We start from the raw sequence: 20,986 nt of genomic DNA on the forward strand, positions 1-20,986 counted from the left end.
AAAAGGCGGCCGAATGTGGGCAAGAAAAACGTCAAAAGGTTGTTTGGAGGTCGTTCGGTGTTGATAAATCGAATGCACTCTTTGTGCCTAAATTGAAAATACCAAAAGCTCGCGGTATCTTAAAGCTTGCGGCGGTCGCTATGGGCGTGAGTAAGCACAATCAGCTGTGCGCAAGCAGTGCGTGCTTTGCACTGCTTGTAACGTTAGACAATACGTTAGTATTTAAATATTTAAATTTGCGCTGCTTGCTGTTGAAAGTTAAATGTGAACTGCTTGATACGTTGGACTGCTTGATTCGCTTAACACTGCTATTTTAAAGTGCATTACGATAGATTATATTTATCAAATATAAAAATAATAATATCTGTATAGTTTGAATTACTTCCATATTAAATACGCTAATCAGAAAACAAAGTGTCATTTTCCACTTGAAACACTATAACTGATATGGCGAAAAATAGCTGGAATAATTCAAGAATCATAAATTAAGAATTACTCACTCACACAAATTATACTTAATTCCGCAAAGGCTAATAACAAAGCACTTGAAAACATGCCTGACCTCCTACAATGCGAAATGACTCAATCAAACAATAAGCAAAATGAACAAAAACAGCTGACTAGAAGAGTCGTAAATTTCCCAATATTCCACACATTAAAATTGGAGTGACTCAAAGAGAATAATTCCGTTGCTTACTCTTTGTTTTATTCTCACGCACACTCCCCGCAACTTTCTCTCTTCGCTGTTGCTTTATCCTTTGTGCTTAAACTTGTGAGGAATCAAGTTTGAAGACTTTAAGAACTAAACTCCTCAGTTAGTATTTAAGCAACTTAATTGTTTTGGCTTACTTAAAATGTAGTAGTTATATTTTAATCCTTTATGTTATGTTCTTAACTAAGTATTCTCTTATCTAGTTATCCCATTGATGCCATCTTTATGTGTTGTACCGCGTGCTCTTATCTAATGCAGCAGCCACAATCGCAATCACAGTTAGAGCCACAGTTATATCCGCATCCACATCCACATTCACATCTCCTTTAGGTGGCTCTTTTCTCTCTGTTGTCCTTGCTCTCAAAATGCTTCGCTCGTTGTTTTGGCTTCGTGTTGTCGTGTTGTTGGCGTCTCGTGTTCGTGACGGGCGCACAAGGACTGCGGCGAGTCCTGTTTCGCATTTTGTCGCCATTTTCAGTTTCAGTTGAAATTCGTGCGTCGGCCGGTTGGGTTGTGTGGCAAACGCGCTGCTTTATCAACAGCCACACGTGTTGCATTCGCCTACAACCACATACACGCACGCACACACACACAGACACACGCATACATACGTGGAAAACACGCAAATTACGTTACGTTACGTATACGCCGTGCCTGCCATTGCCCTCGAGCGTCGACTGCGACAACAATTACGCGATTTTCTTGGCGTGTGAGAATTAATGCAAGAAAATTATGTGAATTACAAGTGAAGTGTAACAAACGAGATTAAATACTCCAAAAGCAAGTGTACAACAAAAAAATAAAGTAAAAAAAATACACAAAATAAGAAAAAAACCAATAAAGTATTAAAGCACGAGCTTAAAGCAAAAGCCACAAGCCGGAGAGCATGTTAAATAGTTTGCACAATTTTGGTAAGCATAAATGCCCATAAATCCTGGCAAGCAAATAAATGTACAAGTGTGTGAGTGTGAGTTTCTGTATGTGTGTATGTTTGTGTTATTTTCTATACATATAAATTGGTACATGGGACATTTTGTGTACCCGGTTTTGCGGTTCATATGCAGATTTTTGGCTGCCAAATTCGTAATATTGAGAAATTGATGAGTGCCACTAGGTTCAGCGCAGCCGAAGCCACAGTTCAGCCTCAGCTCAGCCCACAGCTCAGCTCTCGGCGACTGGCAGCCACTTCATTAATATGCAGCAGGCGACATGCGAATGCGAATGCTGTGCGTTGTCAAGTCACCCAATTTCAACCCAGAGAAATCCAACCTCAAACCCAAGCCCATTGCCACATGCCGCACACACACAGACAATGCCATTTAATAGCACTTTGTGAGTGTGTGTGTGTGCGAGAGTGTGTGTGTTGTGGTCCCTTCGTTTCTTTGCCGCCAAGTCGTCTGCATTTGTGGAAATGAGTATCCTATAGCTGGTGCTTGAGTATCATCCTGTCTACTGCCTCCTGCTGATGATAATGTTGATTTTTGCCTTCCGCAACAATTTGCTTTGAACTTTGCCCTCCTTTCATTCTCATTCACATTCTCTCCCATCTCACTTGTTATGCTTCTGTTTTTCACCCCTTGTTGTGTTGATTTCATAAACGTTTGTTACCTGCTTTGAAGCTATGGTCAACTCTCCGGACACCGTTTGAGCTTTGGCTTTTTGTTTAATTCCGATTTTATGACACACTTGACATTAGGGTGAAATTTATTGGGTGCAAAAGATAAATAGTTGAAGAAATTCCACATAAAATGAATTCACATTAATTTAATTAGGTTTAAAATTGTGTTTTAAATGCAAGAAAATATCGCATCATAAACTATAAATATACATTATTATTAGGCAAATAAATCAGTTTAATTAAATGACAACACAGCTTATTAATTCGCTGCCATTAAATTTATAAAAACAGCAGCAACATGAAAAAATTGTAAATATATGCAAACAATTTGTTTCAAGTGTTAATACCAAATATGAATGCGCATTAATATTAATAATTAAAATTGCTCAATTAATCATAAAAAGTTACACATGTTCGACCACAATGCAAACAAATATTAAATGAGCTACGCAAATGTTTTCTTAAAGACTTGAGAAAACCTTTTAGTTTAATTCGAGTAAAAGTTGACTACGAAATTTAATCAAGCTTATTTTTATGTACACACAAATATTATTTGTATTTTCTCTCTTTACTTTGAGCAAATGTATTTCTTTAGTTGAGCTGCCTGTGGATATTTAATGTCAACTATTTGTGTGCGTTGGCCAAAAGTAATATGTGATTTTATAGTCGGAAGCAGCATCTTTGGGGCCATTTGGGGGCAAACATTTAAACCTTTTAGCACTGGTTTTGCAATTGGTTTTCAACTCGTGCATAAATTATGCACGCCAAAGGAAATAAAAAACAAAAAACAAAAAAACAGTAAGGACAAAGCACCAAAGCAACAGAGCAGCCAAAGCAAAGGCAAAAGGCAAATCAAACAAGAGCAGAAAACATGAAAATGTTGTAAAATAATTTCAATTCATTCTTACGCACGCATGCCTGAAGGGCGTCTCTTTGCTGTTGCTCTGATTGTTGTTGTTGTTGTAGTTGCCGCTTGTCATTGTATTGGTGGTGCCCCCAAAAAGTGTGCCACACATACGAATATACTTTTCCATAAGTTGCTCAGCTTCAGTTGTTTACTGCCAGCCCAAAATATGAAATGAAATAAGCGCAAAATAATCAAAATCACAACAACAACAACAGCAAAAACAAAATAATAATAATAAAAAAAGTGAAACAAATGAAAGCAAAACATCAGGTGGCGTTTCTTTCTTTCGTACTTTGCACAATGTGCGGCACCTTTTTGTTGCTCTTTCATTAAATTAATTTATGCCGTATGGTTACTTTCATTTTTCTCATGAGTTCTTATTGAAATTGGACTGAAATTAGAATTTATGGCTTATGGAAATAAGTGCGTTGCAAACCTTCTCCTCGAGGAATCGTAAACGATTCAATGTGGTAAATATTTTCCATGGCATCGCATTTAATTGCTTAAAGCTCTGCTGTGCACGAGAGATAAATTGCCGAAACTCAAGTTTAAATGAGCCTTAAAAAGTTTTTGTTATGCTCAACAGATGCAAGGTTTTATATTTCGATATCAAATTTCGATTCAGAGCTGGAAAGAATCTTTATTTGGGATAGATCAGAAGGCGAATGTTTAAAATTTTCATTTTAAAGCGCGTAATTTTAAGCCTTTAATATTTATGCTTTTTATTATATTCTGTTAATCTGCTGGCAATACTTTTTTGACTACAGCTCTGGGGCATCAACAAGATCAGCTTAAGTTGTTGGCATGTAATAATTCTTAAATATTTTATGATGCCCATTAAAATGGGAAATTGCTGAAGCTCTGGCAGATGGCTTTACTTAAGCCAAACACTGCGAAGCGAAGCCACGCCACGCCTTATTATTATTATTATTATTGCCAGGCATTCAGGCTAACAAATTTTTGTGCCCCCTGGTAAAAGGACTTTCTTGTGCAGCGCCGTGAACTAAAAAACAGCCAAGGCGTGGAAATTGTGAGCAAATGTGAAAGCAGCGACTGATGGCTTGCTACAATTCGTATTGAATGGAATGAATGGCAATGAATGAATTCGAGTCCAAAGAGCGAAAAGCAAATGAAAAAGAAGGCTACTTGGAAGGCACGGAGGGCACACCGTATATACGGAAGAGCAGGGAGAGGGAAAGGCAGAGGGGGTTGGCTGATTTTAAATAACGTTAAGTAAGCGCACATGAATGCATTTTGATTGTCTGCCATAGTTTACGGCACGTTTCCTTGCCAGGCTCCGGAATGGAAATGAAGAACGACAAACTCACAAGCCAGCGGGTGACTCTGGACGTTCTTCCTCCTCCCTCTCTCTCTCTCTCTCTGTCGTGTCTTGGCAGCGGCAGCCACTTCCTTAAATGCTGCGCTAATGTTGAAAGAAAAGTATTTTTATTATTTTTATTTATTTGCTTGCTACTTTGTATGAAATACCAACTACCATGCAGAAGTCACAGTCACAGTAACGTCAACGACTGCGATGCGGACGACGTCGCATTTCCTTGCTGCAATTTTCCAACGCGCGCTCCGTTTTCTTTTTTCTTTCTTTTTTTTGCCTTTTATTATTTCGTTTCGTTTTCGTTTTTTATATGTGTGTGTCGGTTATGCGCCGTTCCCTTTTGAGGCCATGCAAAATAATGTTTTATATGTTGCAATAAATGTACGATTCGCCCGTTCTTGTTGCCCACCCACTTCCCCTATCGCTGCATGACAACGCGCATACGCAATGTTGTACGCAGTTATCCTTGCGCCCATTTTGTCTGGCTCCCAGCGACTGTGAGTGTGTGTGTGTGTGTGTGTGCGTATGTGAAAGTACGTTTATCTCTCTGCATTTGCTGCCCAGTTGCCAACTGACAAGCTACCAATTTTGCGACTCGCAACGTCGCATGTTCCCTCAAGAAAATACTCCCTAATTGCAATAAAGGAACAAACAACCAAATGTCGAGTTATGTTTGCATTTTTTCCTTGTCTTTGGGAGAGCTAAAAATATTTTCGTAACGCGATTTAGATTGTTAAATTTGGTGAAATAATTTACTATTATCATTTATAAGATATTTATGCACTTTACAAATTTTTTGATACTCACCTTTAACTTTTTAAATATGTGCGTTAAAGACAATTCAATATTACTCAAAGAAAATCTATTTTGAATATTCGATTAATCATTTTTAATTTATTGTTAGTAGAAAAGTAGTTGCCTAGTCTGTTATACTCCAAAGACTTATGGATCACATCTAATTTTTGTAGTAATTCTATATTATAAGAATTAATTCATATCTAATTTTTTATATTGCTAAAAAAGCGTTTAATCAATTTTAATTTATTGTTAGCAAAAAAATAGTTGCCTAGTCTATTATATTGCAAAAAATTATGAATCACATCTTATTTTTGTAGTAATTCTATATCATAAGAATTAATTAATATTTAATTTGTTATATTGTTAAAAATCATATCAAATTGTTGTGTAGTAATTAAGTAGTAGCTACTTAATCTTGTATGAAGCTTATAATAATAAAACATATCCAATACCTTCTTCTACATATACGAGTACTCGTACCTTTTTGTTAGTAAGAAGTAATTCCTTTATCTCTTATGTTACTAAAAAATCATGATTAATATTTCAAACTTATTATTCTTGTATTGAAAAACATATTTTTTCATTGCATACAAGTTAAAGTCAGAGTTTCATTGTTTAACTGGAATCTGGTACTTTAAAAAAGGATACAATTGTAAAAGGAACAAGGGTATCAAAAGTATTTAACGTATTTTCTATTGTTCTCTGATATTTTAATTGTTACAGCTTTCGACTGTGAGTGTGTGTGTGTGTGTGTGTGCGTATGTGAAAGTACGTTTATCTCTCTGCATTTGCTGCCCAGTTGCCAACTGACAAGCTACCAATTTTGCGACTCGCAACGTCGCATGTTCCCTCAAGAAAATACTCCCTAATTGCAATAAAGGAACAAACAACGAAATGTCGAGTTATGTTTGCATTTCTTTCCCTGTCTTTGGGGGAGTTAAAAATATTTTCTTATCGCGATTTAGATTGTTGAATTTGGTGAAATATTATTACTATTATAATTTATAAAATAATTGTGCACATTACAAATGTTATGATACTCACCTTTAACTTTTTAAATAAGTGCGTTAAAGACAATTCAATATTACTCAAAGAAAATCTATTTTGAATATTCGATTAATCATTTTTAATTTATTGTTAGCAAAAAAGTATGAATGATATCTAATTTTTGTAGTAATTCTATATCATAAGGATTAATTCATATCTAGTTTTATATATTGCTAAGAAATCGTTTAATCATTTTTAATTTATTGTTAGCAAAAAAGTGGTTGCCTGTTATACTGCAAAAAATTATGAATGATATCTAATTTTTGTAGTAATTCTATATCATAAGAATTAATTCATATCTAATTTTTTATATTGCTAAAAAGCATAAATCGTATCAAATTTTTGTGTAGTAATAAAGTAGCTACTTAATCTTTTATGTTACTAATAATTATAAAACATATTTAATACCTTTTTGTACATATACTTTTTTGTTAGTAAAAAGCAATTCCTTAATCTCTTATGTTACTAAAAAATCATGATTAATATTTCAAACTTATTATACTTGTATTGAAAAACATATTTTTTCATTGCATAAAAGTTAAAGTCAGAGTTTCATTGTTTAACTGGAATCTGGTACTTTAAAAAAGGATACAATTGTAAAAGGAACAAGGGTATCAAAAGTATTTAACGTATTTTCTATTGTTCTCTGATATTTTAATTGTTACAGCTTTCGACTATGTGTGTGTGTGTGTGTGTGTTTGAGTATTCCATTTGAAGTCCTTTTTGCATTTGGTAGCAGAGAAATGAACAGTATGGCAATTTAATTAAAGATCAAATGTTGGTCCTTCGTCCTTGGTGCTTTTAGGGCTTCTGGTCCTTGCTCCTGTCACTGGCATAAATGTTTAACGAAGCGTCAAACGTTTTCGATTTCGCAGTCTCTTGTTGTTTGTCTGGCTTGTTGTATTACAATTGTATTCGTCGTTGTTGTTGTAGTTGTTGTTGTTAACCCAATAGATGTTCATTTAGCTGCTTTGCGTGTTGTCGTTGTGTTGTGTTAATACTTCGTGCGTTGCGACTGTGTCACGTTTTTGCTTTGCCCGTTGCTGTTGCCCTTGTCACAGTTCAATGTTGTTCTTGTTATCAATTTTTTTCTTGTTCTGCATAATTTCGTTTAAGGCGAAAATATTAAAGATCTTTGTCGAGTACCGAGCCGAACCGAACCAAACCACATCGCAAATGTTAAGAATAAAAATGACTTCAAATGGGCACCAGCAAAATGCAAATAAAGGGAGAGCAAACAGAGCAGATAAGAGATATCTTTCAAACTTTGTAGAGTGGAATGTTTCCATTTTGTTCCCAAGCAGCAGACCATGAAAATCAACATACGAATTCGTGTCCTTCCATTCCACATTTCTCCCTTTCTTACTTCTTCTTCACCCAAGCATCATCCATCTCTGCATCCTCTTCTTCGGGCTCGGCTTCGGCTTTGGCTTCCTCTTGCAACATCCACATCCACTTTCAGTTCTCCTCGCTTTTGGTTCTTGTTATTTTCTCTATTTGTATGCTCTACAAAGTGCATACCAGCAGTTCTCATATATGAACTCTGTGCAAATGAAAAATTGTATATTGCACGAAAAAAATGTTGCAAATGGCAAAATCTTGAAAATACAACTCGTCTACTGTCGACAGTCGACAGTCGACAGACACAATGCCACAATAATACGACGCATGCCTTGGCACAGTTATTGCGATGCAGGAATTCAAAATATTTTTATGAAACAAAGCAAAGAAAACATTTAGTGCAACGACAATTCAACAACGTACAATCTCATTTCATAATGGAGCTAATGAACAACAATTGCAAACTGCTCGTTTCATTTCAAGATATTTTCATTCGTTATTCGTTTATTCGTTAAATGATTTAACCAACTGAGCTCAGCTTATGCTAGATAATGTTCAAAAGAATCCAATTATTGGTGTGTCGAAATATTCGCATTCATTTCAACTGTTCAGCAATAACAAAGAGGAAAATTGAATTTTAATCTAATTGTAAAGTTTCAAATAATTGTTTCAGAGAATTTTGAATCATTTTTTTTAGCGAGCGAATAACTGAAGGAAATATTCATTTTACTTGAATTAATCTTGTTAACTAGGAGATAGATTGCTTTATTCATTAGAATACTATAATCTTATAAATAAATTAAAGTCTCAAATAAATAATTTCGACTACTAAGCGAATAGTTTCAAGGTGTATCTGAGGGAAAATTTGCAACGCCAACTTCCGCCCTTGCAAATCAAATAAAAAGCGTAATTTTGAAGCTTGATTTTTGTTACAGGCAATAATAACTGCAGTATTAGTGATTTCTTAAAATTTAGATGAGATCGGAAAAAAGTAGAAGAAGTTATTTGAGAAATACTTGACAAAAAATTGTTATTGCAATCGTGTTTTAGTTGTTAACAATGTGGTATATTTTGTACTCTTTGGTATATTTACATCATCTACATCAACATACCAAAAATATGCTACGACATCTTTTGTATTTTTTGGTATCTTAATTTGGTATATTTTAATAATAAGTTATGCTTTTATTCAAAATGGGTAGCCAGTATCTCACAGTCGAGCACACTCGAGCTTTCTTGCATATTTTAGTTGTTCGTTAATTTTTTATTTTTTAGTGGATGCGATATATAACTTTTTAAATATTTAATTTGATGCATTATTTAATATTTTTATGAAATATGACTTCCAAAAAAAATGTGTACAATTTTCATTATATTTATTTTTGACTCTTTTTCCAATCTTAAGCTGTTTGACCTTCTGCAACTTTTATTCGTTTTCTGACTTCCGAATCCCATTGAACATCAATTATTATGTTCAACCAATTGCGTCGCCAAAGCTCACATAAACTTTATTGTCTACGCAATACTCAAGTTGCCTTTTTATTTTGCTGTTTTCTACTTCATAGCAAGAAGCCGACTTATGCATTAAAAACTATTAAGAGTAGTTTAGTTTAGTTGAGTTCTGTCCCATTTTGTAGTTGTTGCCGTGGGTAAAAACTTTAATTTGAGTTTTGCAAAAAAATTTGCGAAAACGAAATGGGTTTCGCACAACTGACGAACAGGAAAAAAGTGCCCCCGAAAATCAAAAACGAACGCAAGACAGAGTAGAATCGGTCAATAGCCTTTGGGCGACTACTGTGTCAGCAACTGTGGCTTACTCATATGCTACTTGCAGCCCATGGCCAATACTCCGACATCAGTTGCTTTCAACATTTAGCATTTTTCCCCCACACCCTCTTTATCCACCTGCAGTTGGAGGCAAAACTTTTTGTCGCTTCAAGATGAAAAGAAAAATCCCCTCCAAAAAAATTCATGGAAAGTAGTTTTGCTGTGTGTCTCTCTTCTCTCCCGCTCTCTCTCTCTGTTGGGTATTCAGTGTGCCAAACTATTTATATTCGGTGTCGGCTTCTAGTTGCTGTTGCTGTTGCTCTAGCTGATCCGTTAGCAAAAAGTTTGCTATAAATAATTTTTGCATTTTTATTGTGCATTTTTATGCATTCGATATCGAAGTTGGTTCCGCAAATAAATATGAAAAGTTTTATTTATGTTTGGCATGGCGGCGGCTAAGTCGAAACCCAACCAGAAGTCCATGGGCGTTATATTTATGGCATTTGTTTGCCAACAACTTTCAATAGCTCAATCACGACATCCAGCTAACGTGGGGAGTCTAAGCAAACAAAACCAAAACCAAAAACTATAGCGCATGCAATATTCTTGATGTACACTAGAAAAACAAAAAAAAAAAATGATAGAAGATTCCCTCCAATACGTGTTCGTACTCCAATTTGGATTTCGATTTCCATTTCGATTGTGATGTGATTGTAATTTGCTTTTCTTATTGTTGTTGTACTTGCAGTTAGAACGACGAACATCATCAATGTGAGTGCTGCGTGGCTTGTGCTGTGCTGCTAGCTCCTGGGGGCAATGAAATCGAGGAAGCTGCCAAAGGTTTGTGGCCTCAACTGTTTGACGCTCGTCTACTTCCCGGTGCTGGTCTTGCCCATATTAAAATGCACAGTTGTTGCCACTGCCAATGCCAGCAGCAGCAGCGGCGGCAACAGCGACTTCGACTATCGCATGCAACGGGTGCGAAATGTGCTGAAGGAGGTGCCACTGATCGATGGCCACAACGATTTGCCCTGGAACATACGCAAATTCCTCAAGAATCAACTGAAAGACTTTCACTTTGGCGGCGATCTACGCGAACTTGCCCCCTGGTCATCGAGCGCCTGGAGTCACACGGATCTGCGGCGTCTCAAAGAGGGCATGGTCTCAGCCCAGTTTTGGTCCGCCTACGCGCCCTGCTCGTCACAGCATCTGGACGCAGTGCAGCTGACATTGGAGCAAATCGATTTGATACGACGTCTAGTGCAGCTCTATCCCCATCACATGGCTCTGGTCACCACCGCTGCGGGCATCGAGCAAACCCATCGCACTGGGAAGATAGCCAGCCTCATTGGAGTCGAGGGCGGCCATGCGATTGGCACCAGTCTGAGTGTTCTTCGAATGTTCTATCAACTGGGCGCACGCTATCTGACACTAACACACACCTGCAATACACCTTGGTAAGTGGCACTTGGCTAAATTGACAGCTTGATGCTTGTTCTTTGTGATGCTTAATAGGCACTTTCTTACAGGGCGGACTGCTGCAAAGTTGACGAACCGGGAAAATATCCACACATCGGTGGACTCTCACAGTTCGGCAAGGTAAGCTAAGAAAACTAAATTAAGGAAGTCTTACTTTAAAAATAAATAAAATTAATGATTATTGGTTTATGGCTAATTGATTTTCATTTAGATTTAAATCATGTTTTTTGACAAGAAAAACCAATTATATTTCCATAGCGAAGTGTTTAAAGTTGGCGTTGTATATTACTACAATACTGTGTTTTTAATTTGCTTGAAGTTGTATTTTTATATTCAATTCTTTGTCATTATTTATTGTTTGTTTCATACCATAAAATTCAAAAATTTCATCAAAATCATTCTCTTGTTCATTGTTTGTAGTTATTTTAAATAGATATGCATCACACTTATGTTATTAAACAAAAATCAAAGTCAAGTCGTTTGCATATTAAACATTAAACTTTCTTCGTACACTTAATAAACATTGAACCAAATTGTTATTGAAATCGATTATATTTTGATGAAATACATGTTAACAAACACATCATAAATGCTCATAGCATATTTACGCAAACTCGTATGCTACTCTTATCAAAAGTTATTATTTATATGAATACAACAGATGTTTGAATTCATTTGTTGCCGGCAAACACAAAAAAGACTTAAATTTCACAAACCATTTTTATGCCAATATTTGATTGCATTCCCATAAATAATTCCCCAAAAATCAATTGTGTGTAATACTTTTGCACATGTATAATTCTGAAGGCTATTTGTTAGTATTTATATTAATAAATAAAACAAAAAGTCTGAACAATATTAAAAATATTCAATTTCTACTTCTTTATTTTGCTGCTGCTGTTTAGCTGGTGGTCAAGGAAATGAATCGCCTGGGCATGATTGTTGATCTGTCGCATGTGTCGGTGCCAACAATGCTCGATGCCCTCGCTGCATCGCGTGCCCCGCTCATATTTTCGCATTCCTCGGCTCATGCCATATGTAATAGTTCCCGCAATGTGCCGGATCATGTGCTGCAGCGCATTGTACGTATACACATACATACTTATATGAAAAGCCATTGCCATTGCTCGGCAGCCAATTAACTTGGCATTAATCTAATGAGGTTTTCTACTTTGCAGGCCATTAACGGCGGTCTCGTTATGGTTGCGTTTTATCCGCACTTTGTCAGCTGCTCGGGACAGGCGACACTGCACGATGTTGTGGGTAAGTATGAAAAAAAAAAACAAAAATTTATGCAGCTGCGTTACACATAAAGGGAAAAAAGTTTAATCCAATTCCGTTGCCTACTTTTCAGCGCACATAAACCATATACGAGAGGTGGCTGGCATTGACCATGTGGGCATTGGTGCTGGCTACGATGGTGTCAATCTGTACGTATTCATTTCTCTTTCGCTCTATTTCTTTGTGTGTGCATACTCTCATTGGTGTATACGTGTTTTTTCCATCTTCTTCGTTTTTTTTTTTTTGTGTATGTGTTTAGTGTGCCGAAAGGCCTGGAGGATGTTTCCAAATATCCGCATCTTTTTGCCACTTTACTCGAGTCGGATAAATGGTCAGAAGGGGATATTGCCAAGCTGGCTGGCAACAATCTTATACGCGTCTTCAAGGAAGTCGAAGCAGTAAGTATAACACACATTCTAGTACCTAAAAACACACACAACAACAACAGGATAAATCGTGAGAGATAGGAGAAAGAAGAGCATTTGCCATTGGCATTCCATTGTTCATTGTGCACGTTGGCAACATTTCTGAATGGCTTCGACTAGTTGTGTATACTACCTGCAGATTAAGGCTTAGTCAGAGCTACCCAAACAAAAGCACATTTCTCAGCTAGAGCCAAACAAAAAACATGTTGAGCCACTGCACCATCCCCAAGATAACTTCGAAACGGAGCGAAGCTCTAGTTGCAGTTGCTGCTCCTCTTGTTGTTGTTGTTGTTGGCTATATAGCTGGTGCATTCACTGTCTGCATTCTCTGGCTCGCTTGTTATTGCACTTGGAAAATTCCTTTCAAAGGATAAAGAGAATAATGTGGCTTTGCAATGGAATTTGCACATACTTCGTGCGGAAAAGAAAAAAAAAAAGGAGGGCAAGAAAGCATCGGGTTGATTCTGCCTTCGACTCGGTGGCGTCGAAAAGACGCAAGTTGCAAAATAATTTTAAAAGGATTTTCAAATGGTTATTCCGATATTTATACATGAGCATGACCAATAGCCAACAGCCAACAGCCAACAACCAGTAGCCAGCAGCCAGTCGCCAGTAGCTAGCTGCTCGAGGAGTCTTTAGCCTTTAGCAGGCTAGAAGCAACTGAAGCTGCTGCAGTTTGTTTGCGGATGTGGTCAGCTTGTTTGCTGTCTGCTTGGCTGTCCAGGATCACACTGTTTGCCGTACTATTTGTTCCTTTTGTTGCTGTTGTTGCTATTGCTATTGCTGTTGCCTCTCTGTTGCTGTCACTATGCGTTGAAGCTGCTTCGGATACACTCAAGCAGCATTCAATTTAAATCAATACGCATTGGCATTGCCCGTCCGTCGACCATACATACGAGCACTACGCTCCATAAGTCTCTATGTGAGAATCTCTTTGAGCAAGTTACTCCATTCACATCGAATGCCACTCAATGCATAGTACCATTGAAAGCATCCAAGTGGGTTTGTTTTGCAGTCGAATGGCTGTGCTTGGCTAAGCGTTCGCCTCAAATTGTTGCAAGCCAAGTATTTCCATGTGTTGCACCGATCCCAAAGTGTACTTAATGCTATTCGAAATTGAGTGAAAGGCTTATGGGGCTTCTCAATGGGGCCCAGACGAGACTATCTTAATTATCTGGAGCAGTCGATTAAGGAATAATAAAGGTCAATCTATGAACTGAATCGACAGCTCATGGATCTAATTTATGCTCATCATAAACTGCAAAGATATCTGAAACGACCTCGTTTCTATGAAGCAGTTGGTAATTTTTTTCTTGCTTTCTAAATTGCTTTAGTTAAAAAACTCATTTAAAATGTGTCTGGTTGTAGAGAAGAAGTGGAAGTAGTTGAAAAGTCTCCTCAGTTCATAGCTCAGCGACTATGGTCATTTAAAGATTTAATAACAAATATAAATCATACGCCCCCTTGAACCGTTTGCCGCCTTAGCGCACATTTTATTGCTTTTGCTCCTCATTATAAAAACCCCCATAAGTTTCGTTTCACCAAAAAGAGATGCGGCAGCATTTTTAATTTAGCGCTTGTCTCGTTGCTGGCAAACTTTAATCATATTCTCTCCTTCACTTCCCTGGACTCTGAGTTCTCGACTCGGACACGAACTCGAACTCGGACGGTGACTCTTACTCTTACTCTGGACTCTCTGACTGGCGCCTTATCTGCCTGCAACATTGTAATTAGTTTTGCCTTTGCGCGTTCTTGTTCTATGTGCATTACAAAAAAAAATTGTGAAAGAAAAAACTAAAAAGAAAAAGTAAGCTACAACCGACAATGGCTCTCTATGTGATTACAATGCGCATTTGTATTTGCCTGCTTACTTAGTAATGTGTAAGCGGATGGGAATGCGAATAGCAATGCCAACGGCAATGGCAACGGCAACGGCAATGTGGAAATGGATATGGCATTAAAAGTGTTGCCTACTTTGCCGGGCGAGTGATTAAATTCGCATTGTTTTTTATTGCATTTTGCACTCAACAAAAAACTGTGAGTAAAGTCGACTATTAGGATACGACGTTCCCAAATGATTATTAGTTGTGTGTGTGGCGAGTTACATTTGCGGTTTATAACCACTTGATTATACCCATTTGGTGTAGGGTATGCAGCCACATGGTAAATATATAAGTATATGTATAGTATATATTACAGTTTTTTACTGCTGTTTATTATATGGCATAATGCTCATTAAGTATTGTTGTGTTGTAATACTTTGTGCTGGCGCTTTTCATTTTGGTTAACTCTGCCACAAAAGTAATTAAAAATGTTTGCTCACCGCCTTTGTATATTATTTTATTTTTAGCTATTTTTTGTCTCAGCCTCGAGCGAGAGGCTTAATAAAAAAAATCACAGTAACTCTTGTGCGAGGTTATTGCCCTGACTTTGAAATGAAATATATGAGGACTCTTATGAGTTTGTATTATCATTACAACGTCGCGTCGCCTGTGCTACAATTAAATTGCACACACACACAAAAAAAGCAGTTCAAATGTTCAATTATTAGACGCTTAATGCGCTGCCTCATGAGAGTGAAGAAGACCCTGTGGGTCAGTTTGAGTATCTTTGTTGATGTCGGTGCCATCGTTGTGATAATTAAGCAAGTCATAGAAATTAGGCAAAAGGCCATTTAGATGATTGTCATCTCTGCTACACTCACATACACACATACTCACACGCCTACTAAATACCCTTTTATGCCAGACACGCACTGGGATTCAAATTGCGACTCATGCAGAAGAGTTTTATGTTTCCGAAATGAATTTCGCCAAGTCAAATTAATTTTTCACTATATCCAAGAATGTTTATTTAGAAGAATAGTTATAAAGACATAATTTTTTCAACTATTAAATTTTTAATTATTGTTGCTTAGGTAAATAATAAAAATAAAACATTTCTAAATAACTCACTTAATTAGACAGCACTGCAAATATGAATTTACTAATTTAGATGACCTCTAAAACGGTTTACTATTGACTTGCTTTAATGCCAAAGTACACTGAATTTAATCTAACGCCCAGCGGCCATCATTAACCCATGAGTGTGCCATATAAAAATAAGCGAAATTAGGGCAATAGAGATTTGAGGCTGCTCATGGGAATGTCACAGTGTTACAGTGTTCATGCTGTGGCGCCTTTTCAATGCTTTACGAACAACGACAACAACAAACAGAACAGCATCAACAACAACCACAAATGACAGGCTGGGGAGTGAGGAGGAGAAGGATATTACAGGACCAGCAGCCATTGCCATGAACATGATAATTTTCTTGACGCCAGTTTTTATCTAGACAAAAGCAGAGGCCGTTCTGGCAGTTCAGACTATTCGCAGAGAAGTGAAGAGGGAGTGGTGGAAGGGAGGGAGGGAGGCTGGCTTGTGTAAATGTATCTTTTATTTTAGCCTTTTATACGAGTATCTAATGCGAGCATGGAAAGGCATTTGGCACGACACATAGCCCAAGTGGCGGCATTGGGCAAAGTCCTCGGCAAATGGCAGCAATTTGTGCGAGACAAATTCATTTAAATATCCTATGCCGGCCTCTCTATGACTTACACTTGTATGTTTCTGTGTTTGTGTTTGTGTGTGTGTGTGTGTGTATTCATGCGTGAGTGGGTGGGGATGAGTTTCTATTTGCTCTACTTGCCATGTTAGTGTGCGTTTGCTTGTGTTTCAGACTGACCTTCTTACAATTGATTTGGTTAGCATAGAAGTGGCGCAGCTCTTTAACAGGCATTTTGCGCTTTGAACTTTTCTCACTCAAATGTAACTGTGAACTGTGCTTTTGCATTTCTGCAGCTCAAAGGCCGGAAAAAAAACGCGCTGCCAAAGGCAAAAGCCACAAAAGGACTTGTGGAAGCGGGTGGGCGTGGCCCAAAAGTGCAATGACTGAGCCCACAGACTGAGCCCAAGCTGACGTTTTATTGTTGTGTTTGTTGTGTGCTTGTGGGTGGGCGGGAGACGGAGACGGTGACGGTGACGGTCGTGCACATAAAGCCTCATAAAAAAGTCGTAAATTCGATTGTTATACGGCAAACAAAGCACCGGAAATGGGCCGAGTGAGCGAGCTGCCTTTGCCTGTCTGCCACCCAACACACCTCTAACTGCCAGCCATCAAACCTTTCTCTCTTTTTTTGTCTTGCTTTCTGTTTCTGTTTTTATTTTTCTCCCTCCTTCCTTCAAGTCACAGCTGTGCGGCCTCAAAAGGTGTTTGGTGTTGAAAACAAAACATTTTTTTTTGTGTTTTGTGTTTTGCTTTTGCATATATTTTGTTTTATTGTACGTCCCGTTCCGCTTTTTTTTTTTGCGCGGCATAAAATGTGCTTGAAACTTTGCGCAAAGCACACCCACACACACACACACTAAGTTGTTCAAACAATAATGGCTAGAATGAGCCTAACTGTGGGCTTAGAAGGCCTTTAAGGACTGACTGAATGCGTTGCCAATAAGCGTTGCGAATGCCTTTCTGTTACCGAATTTACATATGAATAATTTAATACGAATATGATTACTTTTTAAGTAGCTAACAACATAAAGGAGTTCTTCTGATTTCTGATAATACCAGCAAGACAATGTGATGAATGATTGTATTAAAAATTTAAGGAAAGCTCTCCTTTTTTGTTGTTACCGATTCTTAAATTTGTAGATTTTATTAAGAGATGGCTTAAAGCATCGCGTTGGAAATAAAATAGGTCAAAGTGTATTCCATTGAAATTCAAAAGACTTCATTAGAATAATGGCTGCAGCGTCCGCTGGGATATTTAATGACTATTCCGTCAAGAAAACTGCTGAATTTATGCTTAATTAATAACGGCAAATCTAATGCACTCGAAATTCAACATAAAACCAACAGAATTCCCATTTGAATATTGAGCGCAAACTTTGCCGAGCTGCAAAACTTAAGAATTTTGTTTACACAAAAGTTGCCTGCATATTGAATTAATTTTCATTAGTTTCAGCTCACAACTGACTGGCAACTAGTATGACGTTCAATCAGAGAATACGAAATATTACGCATACGCTAACTTGACACACTTTTGGTAATTGACTTTTGTTGTTGTTTTGCAATCGTTGCAGGTGCGTGATCAAATGGAATTATTGCGAGTTCCGCCAATTGATCAGTCAATTCCAGCCGAGGACATTATGGGCAGATCCTACTGTCGCTATCAAGGACCAAGAACGTGATAATTTCTTCATATGTAAAAACTGAAACCAACACACACTCAATACATACATTCATACTAGTCAAACACACACACGCACACACACTCCGGGAAAAGAGACAAGAAATTATGTCAAGCGTACGTGTTGTAAAGTGAAACTTGTTTTAGGTTAATTGACAAAGTTGTTTCGTCCTAACATGTGAACATTTGTTTTCATAGTCTGTTCGTGTACAAGCCAAGGTATGTGTGTCGTCGTATATATGTATCTGTATATGTATATGTTCCCTCGTATTTGAGTATGCGTACACAGACTTTCAATCGCTCAGACTCTCCACGTGGCAGCTGCTTCCAGGCAACATTGTGCACAGCTGGCAGTGCACATAAACAAATACAAAGTGGCATAGAGCCGCCATACTTCACACACACACACAGACACACACATACAAACACCCACCATATCCTCTCATCCCTGTTCAGTAGGTACAGCACTGAGGTTACCATAGCTCATCCAACACATTGTGTAAATATCATTGCCATGTTTATTTTCATCTTTAGCACTTAGTAAGGCAACAGGATCCGCAAAGAACGAAAGAAAGCAACAAAAAAAAAACGAACGGAAAAAGTAGTTAAACCGGAAAGGAGTAAAGCAAACTTCAAGAAAGAAAAACGCACAAGCAACAAAACGATAGACAAAAGCCTGGCTAAGTAAACAACATAATAAGAAAAGTGAATCGCTCCTAAGCCTCGAATTAGTAAGCAAACATAAAAGAAAAGAACAAAGAGAAAAAACTAAATAAATAAATATAAAAAGTGAAAGTGCGATCGTTGGATATAATCCTGTTCCAGGCAACAGAATATATACAGTTTTTCATTGAGTATTTTTTCTATGAAAAAGTTATACTTGTATTATTAAAAATATTATAAAAAAAAAAAAAAAAATAGCTACAAATTTGTCTATCAAAGAGTTATATTTATGTGGCTAATGAAGAGTCTCTCGGCTATATAAATTAGGATATGTTTTTTGCGAACATTGAAAATTACTATGTAGTATAGGATTTCAAAGAGCTAAGCTTTAAGCGCAGCTCTGTAAAATTAATTTCGAATTAAGTTGTGTTATTAAAAATAGAATTCAAATGTGCGCCCTTCATTAGCCATCTGCTCATTCACTAAAGATTCAAATTACACAAAGCGGAATTTAATTGCATTCATGTACAATTGTTTTATTTCACAGTCGACTTAACTAGAATGTTTTATTTAATTACTTAATTAAAATTAAACAATTAATTAGCCAGAGCTTTTCGCACACACAAACACACTCAACATGGACAGATTTTATATAAGCACGTTCCACATCATTTGGCAATTTGTACAAAGTTTTTGTTATAGTTTTTAATCAATATTCGGAAATCACAATCCACTAAATATTCTATAATTAATAAATTCAAACAAAAGTCAACCCGCCAAATAAAAAAATGCAATTAAGTTCACAAATCAATTTAAAATCATAATAAAAAGGATTGTTAAACAAAGTCTAATAAACACAGAAACTGAACAAAGGTCAAACTAACAAATTATTTATGTTTACAACCAGGAACAAAAGAGATATCCTCATCCTGTCAAACGTCCTTTTTGACATTTTAATGGGCATGGTTTGTTTAGTTTGATTCATCTTCATAAAAACATTTTTGATTGCTCTAATAGAGCTGTCAAATGCCAGGTTATTGAAATTTTAGCTAATCATATTTGGTTTTTTTATTACCATCTTTTAAATAACTAAATTGTGTTTCCAAATTAGTTTTCATAGATAAACTCTTAGGCAAATGATTTGCCCTTTAATGCCACGAACACATATTTTCATAGAAAGAACAGACAACCAGAACATCCAAAATACCATGACATATTTGAAGTTTGAATGAAACGAGGTGAAGTTAAGTAGTACACAAAATAAAAAGAGAGACAAAAACACATGTGATCAAAAATTATATTAAATATATTATTATAAATATTACGATTATTTAATAGCTAATGAGGTTTACAGAACAACAACAACACAACAACAAGAACAACAAACACAACTACTGAAATGAAAACAAAACATATAAACTAACTAGTTAATACCTAATAATGAAATACGAAATATCTAAAATAATAACTACTGAGTTTGCAGCAGAGAGCAGAAATCAAGCTAAGAACAGTTGTAAAATTTGCCACATAAACGAAATAAATTTATTGATTTAATCATAATACTATAAATTTAATTGTAATATTTAATAAACCTAAATGTACTCCTATAGAAAATCCAGAGAATCCAGAAAAACCAGTTATTCAAAATACATGTATGTACTATATGTATGATCACAGCTGAACTCCACAAAAAAAAGATTGGGATTAAGCAGCATTCTAACTTGTAAATATTTGTATGAATAAAACTAAAACTTGTACGATTATGTGTAAGGCATAAAGAAAACTTAACATAAAACGTTGTGGATAATAACCTAAAAACAAAACAAGAAAAAAAATCGAAAAACTTCATAAGTGTATTACGGGAAATTGTCATAAGTGGCCAGTGGAAAAAACAAAAAGAGAAATAAAGATAAATACATAAAAAAATTAAAGACTGCTTTTGATTACGGCAATACACACAAACGAGATCTCTAAGGTAAGTAAATTCCGAAAATATTTCAAATTGAAAGCTTTCGCTCAGTCAACTCAAAAGAAGTCACAAGTAATCTTCATGACTTCACGTTTACAGGCACCAATAAGTCTTTTCTCACACACACATTCGTAGATGCCAAAGTGGCATTGCAATCCTTATCATTCTTGATGTTGTTGTTGTTGTTGACTGTTTGCATGAGGAAGACTAGTGTGAAGAGCCATCAACACTGAAATACTTCCTGGAACTTCAATTCATTCTTCATGGCATTGTTTTTGCTGTTGTTGTCAATGTTGTTGCCGTGCTGATTGCACTCGAAACACACACTCAACAAACACTTCAGAGCCACATACACACATCCTGCAGAGAGCGTCGTCGTCTGTCTGTCTGCCAGTCTGTCATTCTGTCCCATACTGTTAGC

General features: G+C 36.6%; 1 protein-coding gene across 1 annotated transcript; it reads left to right on the forward strand.

The window, feature by feature from the left end:
- The first annotated feature begins 1,533 nt into the window (after positions 1-1,533).
- LOC117575929 (dipeptidase 1) lies at positions 1,534-18,182 on the forward strand. The gene is made up of 8 exons (XM_052007340.1): positions 1,534-1,623; positions 10,272-10,980; positions 11,053-11,122; positions 11,908-12,084; positions 12,181-12,265; positions 12,357-12,432; positions 12,543-12,681; positions 17,827-18,182. Exons 2-8 carry the CDS (start codon positions 10,340-10,342, stop codon positions 17,932-17,934), a joined length of 1,296 nt encoding a protein of 431 aa, XP_051863300.1. The 5' UTR covers positions 1,534-1,623; positions 10,272-10,339; the 3' UTR covers positions 17,935-18,182.
- The last annotated feature ends 2,804 nt before the right edge of the window (positions 18,183-20,986 follow it).

This window comes from Drosophila albomicans, chromosome 2R (genome assembly GCF_009650485.2).
Source record: "Drosophila albomicans strain 15112-1751.03 chromosome 2R, ASM965048v2, whole genome shotgun sequence".
NCBI lineage: Eukaryota > Metazoa > Arthropoda > Insecta > Diptera > Drosophilidae > Drosophila > Drosophila albomicans.